Source organism: Equus caballus, chromosome 28, assembly GCF_041296265.1.
Source record: "Equus caballus isolate H_3958 breed thoroughbred chromosome 28, TB-T2T, whole genome shotgun sequence".
Classification (NCBI taxonomy): Eukaryota; Metazoa; Chordata; class Mammalia; order Perissodactyla; family Equidae; genus Equus; species Equus caballus.
In genome coordinates this window covers 33876613-33889888 of record NC_091711.1, presented here as the reverse complement: position 1 = coordinate 33889888, position 13276 = coordinate 33876613, and the positions used below count along the sequence as shown (strand labels likewise).

The 13276-nt window shown below is 37.3% G+C and overlaps 1 protein-coding gene across 6 annotated transcripts in view; it reads right to left on the bottom strand.

Annotated features, from left to right (window-relative positions):
• WASHC4 (WASH complex subunit 4) overlaps nt 1-13276 on the bottom strand; it is a 71839-nt gene that overhangs the window by 12882 nt on the left and 45681 nt on the right. For 5 of the 6 annotated variants that reach the window (XM_070254584.1, XM_070254585.1, XM_014736782.3 and 2 more), the window contains 4 exons: nt 7440-7514; nt 7055-7159; nt 4628-4762; nt 2875-2983 (listed from right to left, as the gene is read on the bottom strand). In XM_070254584.1, the coding sequence (XP_070110685.1) occupies nt 2875-2983; nt 4628-4762; nt 7055-7159; nt 7440-7514 (424 nt within the window). The remainder of the gene's footprint in view (nt 1-2874; nt 2984-4627; nt 4763-7054; nt 7160-7439; nt 7515-13276) is intronic. The other variant, XM_023631816.2, reaches the window with a different exon arrangement.

The window sequence follows — 13276 nt, the reverse complement described above, 5'->3', positions numbered from 1 at the left end:
TTCCGCCACAGAATAAAATCCAAACTCCTTACATGGTCAGCATAGCCTTGTCCGATCACGCCCCTTGCTGCCGTTCTGCTATCATACCCTACCACTCAGGTGTTCACTAATTCCATTCTAGCCCCTGACTACTCCCAAGAATGCTAAGCCAACTCAGGGCTTTTGCACTTACTGTTGCCTTTGTCTGGAATACTCTTTCCCTGGATATACACATGGCTTATTCCCTCAAGTTATTTAGGTCCTTGCTCAAATGTCACCTCCTTACAGCTTTCCCTGAGCATCACTGAATAGCACTGCCCAGCCCCATTACATCTCCTTACCCAGCACTTATCACTGACATATCATACATCTCTTCATTTGCGTCTCCCTCCAACTAAACAACGCAAGGCCCATGATAATCCCGAGAGCTAACATGTTCTGGCACATAATAGGAATTCCAACATATATTGCTCAACGGAATTGAAATTACTTGGGAGAAAGAACAGACAAAAGGTAAGAAGCAGTCAACATTTCACAATCATTACAGTAATATATGTTTTACATACATTATCTTATCTGATGTTTTTAACAACCCTCATGGTAGGTATCACTGAATCTATTTTAAGGTCTGTCCCAATATGAGAGATGATGGTAAAATGTTTAATATGCATTTTTTAAAAATTCAATTATCTAGTTTCGTTGATGTCCTCCAAACTGTTAGTCCAATATCTGGCTGATCAAAATGTGCTAATGAGAGGCCAAGCACAGAGCGGCACTTAAGAGCAAAATCTCTGAAGCCAGACAACTCGGGTGTAAATCTGGACTCTGCCAGTTTTTAGTTGTAAGACCTATGTCAAGTTATAAACTTTTTATCTCAGTCCCCTCATCTGTTAAATTAAGCTCTAAAGGAGCAGAGACTTTGTTTACTGTCATACATATCACCACATTTGTTGTCCTCAGTAAACACCTGTGGGATGGATGAATGGCAATACTACTTCCTTCCTGGCACTGTGAGTTTTACATGCGTTAGAGCACAGAAAGCACCCAGACAGCCCTGGCACACAGTCAACGCTCAGTAATGCTGGTGTGGCTATGCTTCTCCCAGCAGGCAGGCTATTAGACAAAAGGGCTTCTCACTTTGCTCCGAATTCCTTACTTCTTTTCTCAAGATATTCAACAGACTCAAGAGCACATTACATTACATTACATTACACTGTTTTATAAGCAGGGATAAAGAATTTATATTTTCTAAGAAAAGAATAAAGAATAAAATGCCGGAACAAAGTGAAAAGGACAACATTCTCCAATTGTAGAATGCATCCTGGTGGCAACTGAAGCGACATTATAATCTTTTGTCTATTAGGGGAAAAATGTGTATCTTGATGTGTATTATGGGAAAAATGGCAGGCATACTAAACTCATGATTTACTGATTATTGTATTTGTAAAAAATATAAAAACATGAAACAATAGTACAGGCAGTATTCATAAGAGGAAACAACTCTAATATTGTGAATGCGAATAAAGTTTTAAGCAACAATGCTCTAGAAAAACAGCTCTTAATCTGAGGTCCATGGACTCTAACTTTAAGCACCTGAATTCCAGTATATTATATGCAAAATCATGTATGTGTGTGCATAAGGGCACTGTTCTGGGGGAATTAACCCACAGTTTTCATCAGATTCTCAAAAAAGGGTTAAGAACTGTTGCTCCAGAAGTTTACAATGTAATATGACATCAAATGTCTCCATGAAGTAAATAGTACTGATGTGACAATACCTCATTATTAAATCGTTTAAAATAAAAAACTTACAAAGGTAAAGCTAAGTTCTTGTACTAACACATAATAAAAATGTCTTCTATGTAAACCAATTAATTTATAAAACTTAAGCTGGTGTTCAATGACTGGACTCCAGAACTCAATGCTTATAACCTTTCCTACGAGGAAATTTAAAGCCCCTTGAAAACAAAGGCTATTTGTATCCTCAGCATCTAGAAGAATATTTGTTTAATAGATTCTTAGCAAATGTTTGATAAATGAACGAACGAATCTCAGGAGGCATAGTTTTACCAAATTATACTCAAGAATTTACTAATTGCTTGGTGTCTACAACTGTGAAGAATTTACACCACCTTTGGACTCCGAGGTGAAAACCCTGGTTTAAGTGCGAGCAACACTACTCATTTCTCTGAGTCTCTCTTTTTCCATCTTTAAAGTGGTGATTACACGCTCTCTCAGGGGGCTGTTGTGAGGACACTAATAGAGAGAATGCATGTGGAAAGCTCTAACATGTATAAAGTTTTGTTAATCTATGATTATTCTTAACTGCATTCTTGCTTTTAAATATAACACATTTCAGAAGACAAGTTCTACTTGTAAGGCAGAAGGAAAAATCAAGAAATTATATATAAATATGAAATGATATATCATAGAAAAACTATAATGTTTAATGTTTCATCTTTAAATTTATATGTAACTTATTAACTAATACTAATTAACTTTTCACATAAATATTTTATACCTCTGCATTTAGGCTGTAACTTGAAAGAACATCTTTTAAAAGCCCAAAACAGTACTGAGAACAGAATAGGTACCCAATAAATAGTTACCAGTTGACTATTTATTATGACTATAGTCTTTGAGATGAGTTAGTTATTAAATATATTTTTAATTTAAGAGGTTTTACTTAACTTATATTAGTCCATAGTCTATCAATTATTTCTGCACGAAGAGTCTACTCACATTAGAAAAACTTTTGGTAAGAAAACTACTCTAGTGGAATAAAGTTGAACTCAGACACTCACAAACGAAGTTGTTTATTCATATGAGATATTTAATATGAGACAGAGTACCGAGATTTGTACTTCATCTCCCGACACTTTCATAATAACTCACCGATTTGACTGATGAGCTGCCTGAACTGATCGAGGTAGCTTTGTCCCTCTGGGGTTATTCCAAGTTTTCTGATGCCTCGATTGAATTTTTCTGCTCTTTCAAAAGGATACTAGAGAGATAATTTAAAGACTACCTTTGTTAATAAAGACTTCCTAAAGCATAAAATGCCCACCAAATCAAGCATGCCACTACCACTTTCCTAATTTTGTATTTCCATTACGCTTAAAAAAAATCACTCAAGTCTAATGACAAAAAATTTACTGCACAAAACCCACCAATGTTCAAGGTCAATATAAATTAAATTTCTTTTTGACATTAGCTAAGGGGAATAATTGTTAATGCCAACAAAGTTAAGATTCCCACCACCATTATTAGTCTCCCAACACCCACCTATTCTATCAGACAGACAAAAGAAACCAATTCCTCCTAGAAACATTTGCTCAGAGATGTGCGAGCACATTTCCGTGGGCTGAACAGGTAATAGGGACTTACACAAACACACTCCTTCCCAAATAACACACATCAGCAGAGCTACAATTTTTAGTTGCCATGACCAAAAAAAAAAGATTTTTCAAGTCTCAGCTGATTAAATGACTTAGGAAATTACTCATTTTACATTAATAAAAATGGAAACAATTCTTACACAACAATAGTATGATTATTTATTTACCTGAATACTACTAATTTCTGTTCCAATGAAAATGAGGTAGTTAATACAATTCTCTACTGATAACGGTAATTCTATAATTTTGTTAATTATTTTACTAGAAAGTAATATTTTGCTGCTCTGACGTTGAAGAGAACTACCAATTGGTATACAAGAAGATTAGAACTAGGTGACACTTAAGAAGGGTAATTAAAATAGTTCTAGATGTGGCAAATCAAATATGAAACCCACCTAAGCCTGCTGGTTCTCTACCCACATGGCTACGGGCCTCTGTCTGTTACCACTGACAGTTCCTCACTTCTCTAGGCGAGAACTCAGCCCAGAGGGTGAAGGAAAATCAGCATTCTCATGAATTATAGTTGGGAATGTCAACTGGTGCAGTATTTTTAGAGCACTTGGCAATACGTATCCTAATTTTAAATACACAAAGCCAAATGTGCAAGGATATTACCTGTGGCACTGTTTGTACCACTGAAAAATCAGGAAAACCTAAATGCCTGTCAGCAGGAGAAGGTTACGTAAGTTACGGTATACATCTTTACCATCAGCTCACAAAAAGAATGAGGGACGTCTGTATGTACTGACATGATCAACACACTGCAAAACAGTATACATAGTATTACTCCATTTTTATTAGGAAAAAAGCAATACGTATGTGCAAATACCTATGCTTATCACATGATCTGAAAGGCATCACATTACATTTTTAACAGCAACTGCCTCCAGAAAATGGAATTGGGAGGAAAGAGAAACGAAGGAGGACATTTGATGCACTCTATATTGTTTAAATGTTTCAAAATGAGCATGTATTGCTTTTGTACTATTTTAAAATAAAGAAAGACAAGGAACACTTGGCTACATGGATCATTCAATTTTCCCTTACACTTAGCCTACAGAGGATGTGATGAGTAAGAAACTCTAAGAGAAAATATAAGGAACTTGTGGGCCAGATCTAGGAGACATGATGTGAAAAATAATAAAGAAAACTAAAACCCCAGCAGACATCCTCATAATGAATTTTAATATAAACATTTGCTATATACTCAAAACTTGAATCAAACTACCTTAAAAAAATGTCTAAAATACCTTATGATCATTTTGGTCCTTGATTTCCCTGAAAAACCGAATATCTTTAATCAATCTGGATTTGATATGTTCATCATACATAAATTGGCTAAATATATAGAACTTCTTCTTCAAAAACTGGTAGGTAAAATTAACCTATAAAAGTAAAAGTCAAAAAATTGGAAAAGTTAACATAAAAATTAATTTATATCAATGTTACTGAATAATAATTATCTATTTAAATAAAGTCTAATTTATATGAGACTTTATAAAGTCTAATACTCATAAATAATTCATTTTGGAGTCGGCCCTGTAGCCAAGCGGTTAAGTTTGCACGCTCCACTGCAGTGGCCCAGGGTTTTGCCAGTTTGGATCCTGGGTGCAGACCTGGCCCCGCTCATCAGGCCACGTTGAGGTGGCATCCCACATGCCACAACTAGAAGGACCTGCAACTAAGATACACAACTATATACCGGGGGGGATTTGGGGAGATAATGCAGAAAAAAAAAAAAGATAGGCAACAGTTGTTAGCTCAGGTGCCAATCTTTAAATAAATAAATAAATAAATAATTCATATTGGACCAGAAATACTTAAATAAATGAAGTTCCCCACTGCCCAAGTTTACAGAACTTTCTATAAACTCCCCTCAAATATTTTTATTACAAAAGGAAAAAGAGAAAGAAAAAAATAGCGAATAGTCTCATAATAGACCACATGCTGTAGTGAGAATCACGAAACCAGATTCAACACCCTACTTTTAAGCCATAAACCACAGTCAGAAGTTTCTACGTTCCTCCATCTGTAAGATTACTTAGTACTAATCCACGTGTCTAGGTGATACTCAAGTAAGAAACATGCTGCTCTTTGAACTCTCCTGAAGGAAGACAGTAAACACTCAATTATTATCCACAAATATTTTGGGCACCTCTGACGTGCAAGGCAATGTCCCTGCTCTCATGCTAGACATGGTCCTTGTCATCGTGAAGTTTATATTCTAGCAGGAGGGACAGACATTTTAAACAAGTTATGTTCAATAAAATTAAACCTCAACTGCAATAATTTCTAAAGTGAGAAGTGTGGGTGCTCCGAGAATGAATAACAAAGGCCCTGACCTAGACTCAGAAAACCCCAAAAAAGTAGGATTTCGGCTGAGATTAAAGTCAAAATAACATGAATAAGATTAATTCTGAACTACAGACAGAGGCCCTGCACTAAATTCCATCCCCACACCCTCAAATGTGACTAACTGCTTTGGCAAATGCATGCCCTTTTTAACAGTCTTCATTTACCCACTTACAGAATGAGCGCTTTCTCAGAACTTTTTTTGTGGTGTAAACACTGCTTTTTCTTGATCTCCTAGTAACAGTATCTCTTCTTTATCCTTCCCACTCTTAACAGTGGGTAACTCTACCGGCCTCTGATCTTGTTCATCTGTGCTCACTTTTCTCATCCTCAGACACCAGGAATTTACATTCATTAGTGTGACTAACAACTATATCCCCTGCCAGAGAGTAATTACTATCAGAGCAGGAAATGTCTGCTTTTCTCACCCAAGTGCCCAGCACAGTGCCTGAGACACATAAAATACATTCATAATTATACCTGTTATATGAATGAGTGTCTGATAGATGAGGTCAAAGGAGAGTTTATTTATCCTGAAAGGTTCAGACATGATCCCTACACAGGTGACTCCCCATTTTAAATATGAAACGTTGACTCCCTCCGTCTCTAATTTCTATATTGCTAACTACTAAAGTACAGCTCCAATCACATCACTTAGCGCAAATACTTCACTGGCTCCCTCGCTGTATACAAAAATGGTCCCTGTGTGACTCTCCAGTCACGTAACTTCTCCCTATTTCCTTACTCCAAAATATGCTTCATAATATTTTACTATTTAAGCATTCACATTCTTCTTTCTGAGAAGTGTGTCCTGAAAACCAGATAAATTCAAAGACTTCTCTTTTCCCATAGAAGGAAAAATAGCATTCAAGTGATTCCCTCAAGTGACTGAATGCCTATTTCTAAGAAGATTCAAAATAATTTTAGTAAGCTATTTTTATGGATATCAAATAATTAGTAAGCCCCCCCAAAAAAGAACACGACCGATGTTAAATAAACTGCTATCAATGATCTGCTTTCAAAAGCAATTTTCAGAGAATATCAGACAACCCACACAGATATCTATCTTTATACTGATGTCCTCAAATCTCCAATACTATTTATGGTAAGATATTCTAAAGTGCTTTTTGTATCACAGAACTTCCATCACATCCAACACAATTTTAGTGCCAGGCCTTTTTATTATATCAACCAGAAAAATGGAAATTCAGGTATAAACAGGTAGTAGTGTACATTTACCAGAACATTCTATGAGAAAACTATTTCCCAAAATACCAAATTAAACAGGAGTCTATTACCCACCCAAACCCGAAAAGGGTTCTTACTGTTGTATTCATGATTCCTGTGCCATGTGTTCGAATTGAATTAGCAATATGCCGAATATTAATAGTGTTCAAATGTTTGTTATTGCTTGTTCGTTCAATAAAAATCTGCAATGAAACAAACTTAGGCTAAATAACAACATAACCCATAGCAAACATTGGTCAGTTACCCAAAAAAATTTTAGAATCTGTTTCATTAAAGATAATTTAACTGGAAAGTCATTCAAGAAGATAATACCATCAAAGCAAAAGAATTAGCAAGATGATCTCTAAACAATTATTTTTTGCTTTGCTTTACTAATTTTCATTATTGAGAATCAACTGTTTGCCCCTCAGCCTTCCTACTATATATCTAGCCACATGAAAAAAAAGTCTAAAACTCACTCACCTGATTGTTGAGATTATAGAGGTATCGAGACACAAATATATGAATGTTTCTCATAATTTCCAAAACATCCAGGCCCTACAAAACAATCCATACATAAGTTCTATTATTATTAGTTTCAGACAATCAGTTAGACTTGTATTCATATAAGCAGTAAGTCACTATATTAAGTTTCTCGGTATTTTTTAATTATTTTAAAGAACTCTACAAAAGGTATGACATCAAAGGTTCAAATAGCCTTTCTGAGGTGTACAATCAGGACCACCTCCTGGCTGCTTGTCATCTTATCCCTTCTGTGTAGACAGGAACAGTTAAGTTTAACTATTCAAAGATCCATGACTCATCATGATTTCCCCACTACCCCTGTGAATATGTCTGTCTGTCTTCCCAAGGATCGTCTCTGTTTTTCTTACAAAGTAAACTAAGGGCCAGATTCCAAAAAGTAGTCAAGCTATGTGGTGAGATTTATAAAATACATACTACTTTTCAGGTGCTGTGCAAAGTGCCTTATATGTAATTCTCAAAAAATGAGGCATTATTCTTCTAAATTCCACAGATGAAGAAAATGAAGCTAAGGGAGTTCTCCAAGGTCCAACTCTGAAGAGGCAGAACCCAGTGATTTTAGAATCTAACTCCTGTCCTGACGCTGCCTTCAACTGCACTAAACCACCTACAACGTGGTTACCTATTAAGAATCCTTCACTCTGCAGTTATTACTCTAATACCTAATGGTATCGTATAAATTGTTCCACAGCTTTTCTAATTGGGGCTCAAAGGAGCATCACAATACCCCTTTGATTACGTTTTTATTATAGTTTTTCTTGTGTTTTAATCTAAAAATGTGTTTCCTCATTTTTTCTCCCAATAAGCTAATAAGTACCTGAGCTGAGACTGTTTCTATTTATTTCTGTATCCCGAAACATAGTTCAGTGCCCAGCATGTTTTCAGTAACCATTAAATGTATAAAGAAGTGAACGAAAGGATATACAAACTGATCCCAGAAATGGTCCCTATATGTAGCAAGATGAAGGAAAAATTAGGATCCTCAGATTTTGAAACTGAATAAAAGTTTTTTGGCAAACATTATCTGGATTATCTTAGAATGAATTACATACAAATTAACTGAAAACAAACTTTTGGACTCATGAAATACTGCCACATTGTAAATTAGCTCACTGAATTAGTGAAAGCTAAATGCTTCTTTGTACTCATTTTGAGAAGAAATACATTTATAATCACATAAATTTAGCCATTTTTCCTAAGATATTAAAGTTTATGTATTAAATGTAGGTTTAAAATCCTTAACTGTGACCTCGACTAAACTTATCACAATTCTGCAGGAGTCACCTTACTATCCCAATGTTTCTGAAAAGCTTTATCTAAATCTACATATATTTCAAACATTCAACAAATGGTGAAGTGTAAACAGGAAGCCTGTGGTAAATTCTTTCAAAAAGCAAATCAGCATGGTCAAATTTTTTATGTCAAGTATGAGGTTTATACAGCAAGTGTTTCCTCAAAAAATAAACAGATATTGAGAGTGATGTGAGCAACATGGCAGAGTAAGCTGTTCCCTTTATCTTTTCCCCTTCGAACTACAACTAAACAAACATTCATTGATCAACACAGGATACCCACACAGCACATCAGCATGCCTGAGAGACCCATGCAGCTCTACATCTGAAGGTGGAGGGACTACCCCTGGGAAGGCAGTGGAGACAGGCAAGCACTCTCCGGCTCCCCAGCAGCCCCGGGCAGCATGTGATTGCTCTCCCAGCTAGAGTGCCCACAGCGCCACTGCAACCCTGACGGTGGGAGTGTGCCTCGGCACAACTGCAGGAACAGGGGACAGCAGCCCAGGCCCCCGCACGATTGCTTTCCCACGTGGTGGAAGAGCCCAGAGTGCTGCCACAGTCCCAGGGAGAGACCCAGGATTGGACCCAGTGGGAAGCCCCTGCCCTCCAAGCACAACGGCTGGTAGGAGCTAGTAGGCAGCAGTGGTGGATCTGTGCACCCAGGCAGATGACTTTCCAGCTGCCGTAAATACCCACGGTACCGCTGCGGCCCTGGAAGCGGGGAGCACATCTTGGCGGGACTGTGGGAGCAGACAGCACAGCTCTGAACCTCCACATGACCACTTTCCCATCCAGTGGGAGAGCCCACAGTGCCACCGCAGTCCCCAGAGAGAGGCCCAGGCTTGGAAACAAAGGGGGTGCCCCGCCCACCAAGAACAATGGCTGGTGTGACATAGGAAGAGGCGGCAGAGGACCTTCACAAATGCCTTCCAAGTGCTGAGGACGCCTATACTACCAGTGCAGCCCCGAAGGTGGGAGCATGCCTCAGCGGGACTGTGGGAGCAGGCAGTGGCAGCCCTGCACCCCTGCATGATCACTTTCCCATTTCGTGGGAGAGCCCACAGGGCCCCTGCAGTCCCAAGGAGTGGCCCAGGCTTGGATAGGCACAGTTGACAGGGATTGTGGCAGGTTCAGAACACCCAGCTCCTGTGCCACCCAGCCCCCAATGGCAGCAGGTGGAACCTGCAACCACATACTATCACTATTCAGAGGTACAAATCCACCCTATCAAACAGTATGAAGAGGTATATTAATACTCCAGACCAGAAGAAAAAAGACAAACATCCAGAAATCAATCCTGAAAGCATAGAAATTTACAATCTAAAAGACAGACAACTCAAAGTAGCTATCATAAAAAAACTCAATGAGTTACAAAAAAATGCAAAAAGACGGTTCAATGAAATCAGGAATAAAATTAACGAACAGAGGAAACTCTTCACAAAAGAGACTGAAACTATAAAGGAAAACTAATCAGAAATGCTGGAGATGAAAAATACAATGAATGAGATAAAGAAAAATCTAGAGTCCTTAAATAACAGAGCTGATATTATGGAGGACAGAATTAGCAATTTAGAAAATGGAAATGTAGACATGCTTTAGCTGGAGGAGGAGAGAGAACTAAGACTAAAAAGGAAGGAAGAAATTCTCTGAGAAATATCCTACCCAATTAGGAAATGCAACATAAGGATTATAGATATTCCAGAGGGAGAAGTAAGAGATTAAGGAGCAGAGAGCTTGTTCAAAGAAATAATAGCTGAGAGTTCCCAAACCTGGGGAAGAAGCTGTAATTACAAGTAAAAGAAGCTAAAAGAACTTGTAATTACATCAATATAAAAAGACCTTCTCCAAGGCATGTATTAGTAAAACTGGCAAGAGTCAATGACAAAAAACAACTATTAAGGGCAGCAAGGCAAAAGAAAATAAACTACAAAGGAACTCCTATCAGGCTTTCAGTGGATTCCTCAGCAGAAACTTTACAGGCTAGGAGAGAGTGGACTGATATATTGGAAATTCTCAAAGACAAAAACCTTCAGCCAAGAATCTCTATCTAGCAAAATACCCTTCAGATAGGCTGGAGAAATAAAAACCTTCCCAGATCAAAAAAGGCTGAGGGAGTTCATCACCACAAGATGCACGCCCCCCCACCCCCCAAGAAATGATCAAGAAGGCCCTCTTACCTGAAAAAAAAAAAAGAAAGAAAGAAAGAAAGAGCTTACAAAGGCTTGAGCAAGGAGATAAATAGGCAGACAAAATCAGAAAATTGTAACTCTCTATCAGAATAGGTTAGCAAACAATTATAACATTAAAGATAAAGGGAAAGAAAACATCAAGAATAAATACGATCACTTCATTTAACCACAAACTCACAATACAAAACAGAGTAAGTTGTGACAACAATAACTTAGATGGGTAAGATGAAAGGCACGGAAACTGCTTAGACTAAGGAAATAACAGGCTATCCGAATATGGACTACCTCATTTACAACATCTTTTATACACACCTCACAGTAACCACTAAACAAAAAATCAGAACAGAGACACAAATGACAAATAATGACAAAACCATCACAGAGAGCCACCAAACTGAATTGGCAGTCCAAAATACACAGGACAAGAAACAAGGGAAAAACAGAAGCACCAGAAAACACGTGATAAAATGGCCGCATCAAGCCCTCCTATATCAATAATCACTCTCAGTGTAGGATTGAGTTCTCCAATGAAAAGACACAGTGTGGCTGGATGGATTAAAAAACAAGACCTAACAATATGATGCCTCCATGAAACCCATCTCAGCTCTAAAGAAAAACACAGGCTTAGAGAGAAGGGATGGAAGATGATACTCCAAGCTAATGGCAAACAAAAGAAAGCAGGTGTTGCCATACTTATATCAGACAAAGTAGACTTCAAGATAAAACAGGCAATGAGAGACAAAGAGGGGCAGTATATAATGATAAAAGGGACAGTCCACCAAGAGGACATAACATAAAAATATATGCACAGGATATATGCTCCTCCCAACACAGAAGCACCAAAGTACATAAAGCAACTATTAATTGACCTAAAAGGAGACATTAACAGCAACACAATAGTAGGGGACCTTAACACCCCACTGTCATCAATGGATATATCAAGCAGAAAGTCAACAAGGAAATGGTGGAACTAAATGAAAAACTAGACCAGATGGACTTTATATATATATATGTATATAGGACACTCCATCCACAAACAGCAGAATACACATTCTTCTCAAGTACACACGTAACATTCTCAAACATAGACTGTATATTGAGAAACAAGATAAACCTCAATAAATTTAAGAAGACTGAAATCATATCAAGCATTTTTTCTGACCGCAATGCTACAAAACTAGAAATCAACCACAAGAAAAAAGCTGGGAAAGTGACAAGTATGTGGAGACTAAACCAGATACTACTAACAACCAAGGATCACTGAAGAAATTAAGGAGAAATCAAAAAATATCTGGAGACAAATGAAAATACACCCCACCACTTACGTGGTGACAGACAAGAAATAATGTACAACTGAAATTTCACAATGATGTAAACTATTATGAACTCAAATAAAAAAAATCTAGGAATAAATTTAACCAAGGAGGTGAAAGACCTATACAATAAAAACTATAAGACATTATTGAAAGAACTCAAGGACAACATAAAGAAATGGAAGATATGCCATGCGTGTGGATTGGAAAAATAAACATAGTTAAAATGTCCATACTACCTAAAGCAATCTACAGATTCAACGCAATTCCAGTCAGAATCCCAATGACATTCTTCACGGAAATAGAACAAAGAACCCTAAAATTCATATGGGGCAACAAAAGACTCCGAATAGCTAAAGCAATTCTGAGAAAAAAGAACAAAGCTGGAGGCATCACAATCCCTGACTTCAAAACACACTTCAAAGCTATCGTAATCAAAACAGCATGGTACTGATACAAAAACAGGCACAAGATCAATGGAACAGAATTGAAAGCCCAGAAAGAAAACTACACATCTGCAGACAGCTAATCTTCAACAAAGGAGCTAAGAACATAGAACGGAGAAAGGAAAGTCTCTTCAACAAATGGTGCTGGGAAAACTGGGCAGCTACATGCAAAAGAATGGAAGTAGACCATTGTCTTTTGCCATACACAAAAATTAACTCAAAATGAATTAAACACTTGAAGGTAAGACCTGAAACCATATAACTTCCTAGAAGAAAATACAGGCAGTACACTCTTTGACATCGGTCTTAGAAGGATCTTTTCTAATACCATGTCTACTTGGGCAGGGGAAACAAAAGAAAAAATAAACAAATGGGACTTCCTCAAACTAAAGAGCTTCTGCAAGGCAAAAGAAATCAGGAACAAAACGAAAAGACAACCTACCACTTGGGAGAAAATATTTTCAAATCATATATCCAACAAGGAGTTAATCTCCAAAATATATAAAGATCTCATACAACTCAACAACAACAACAAAA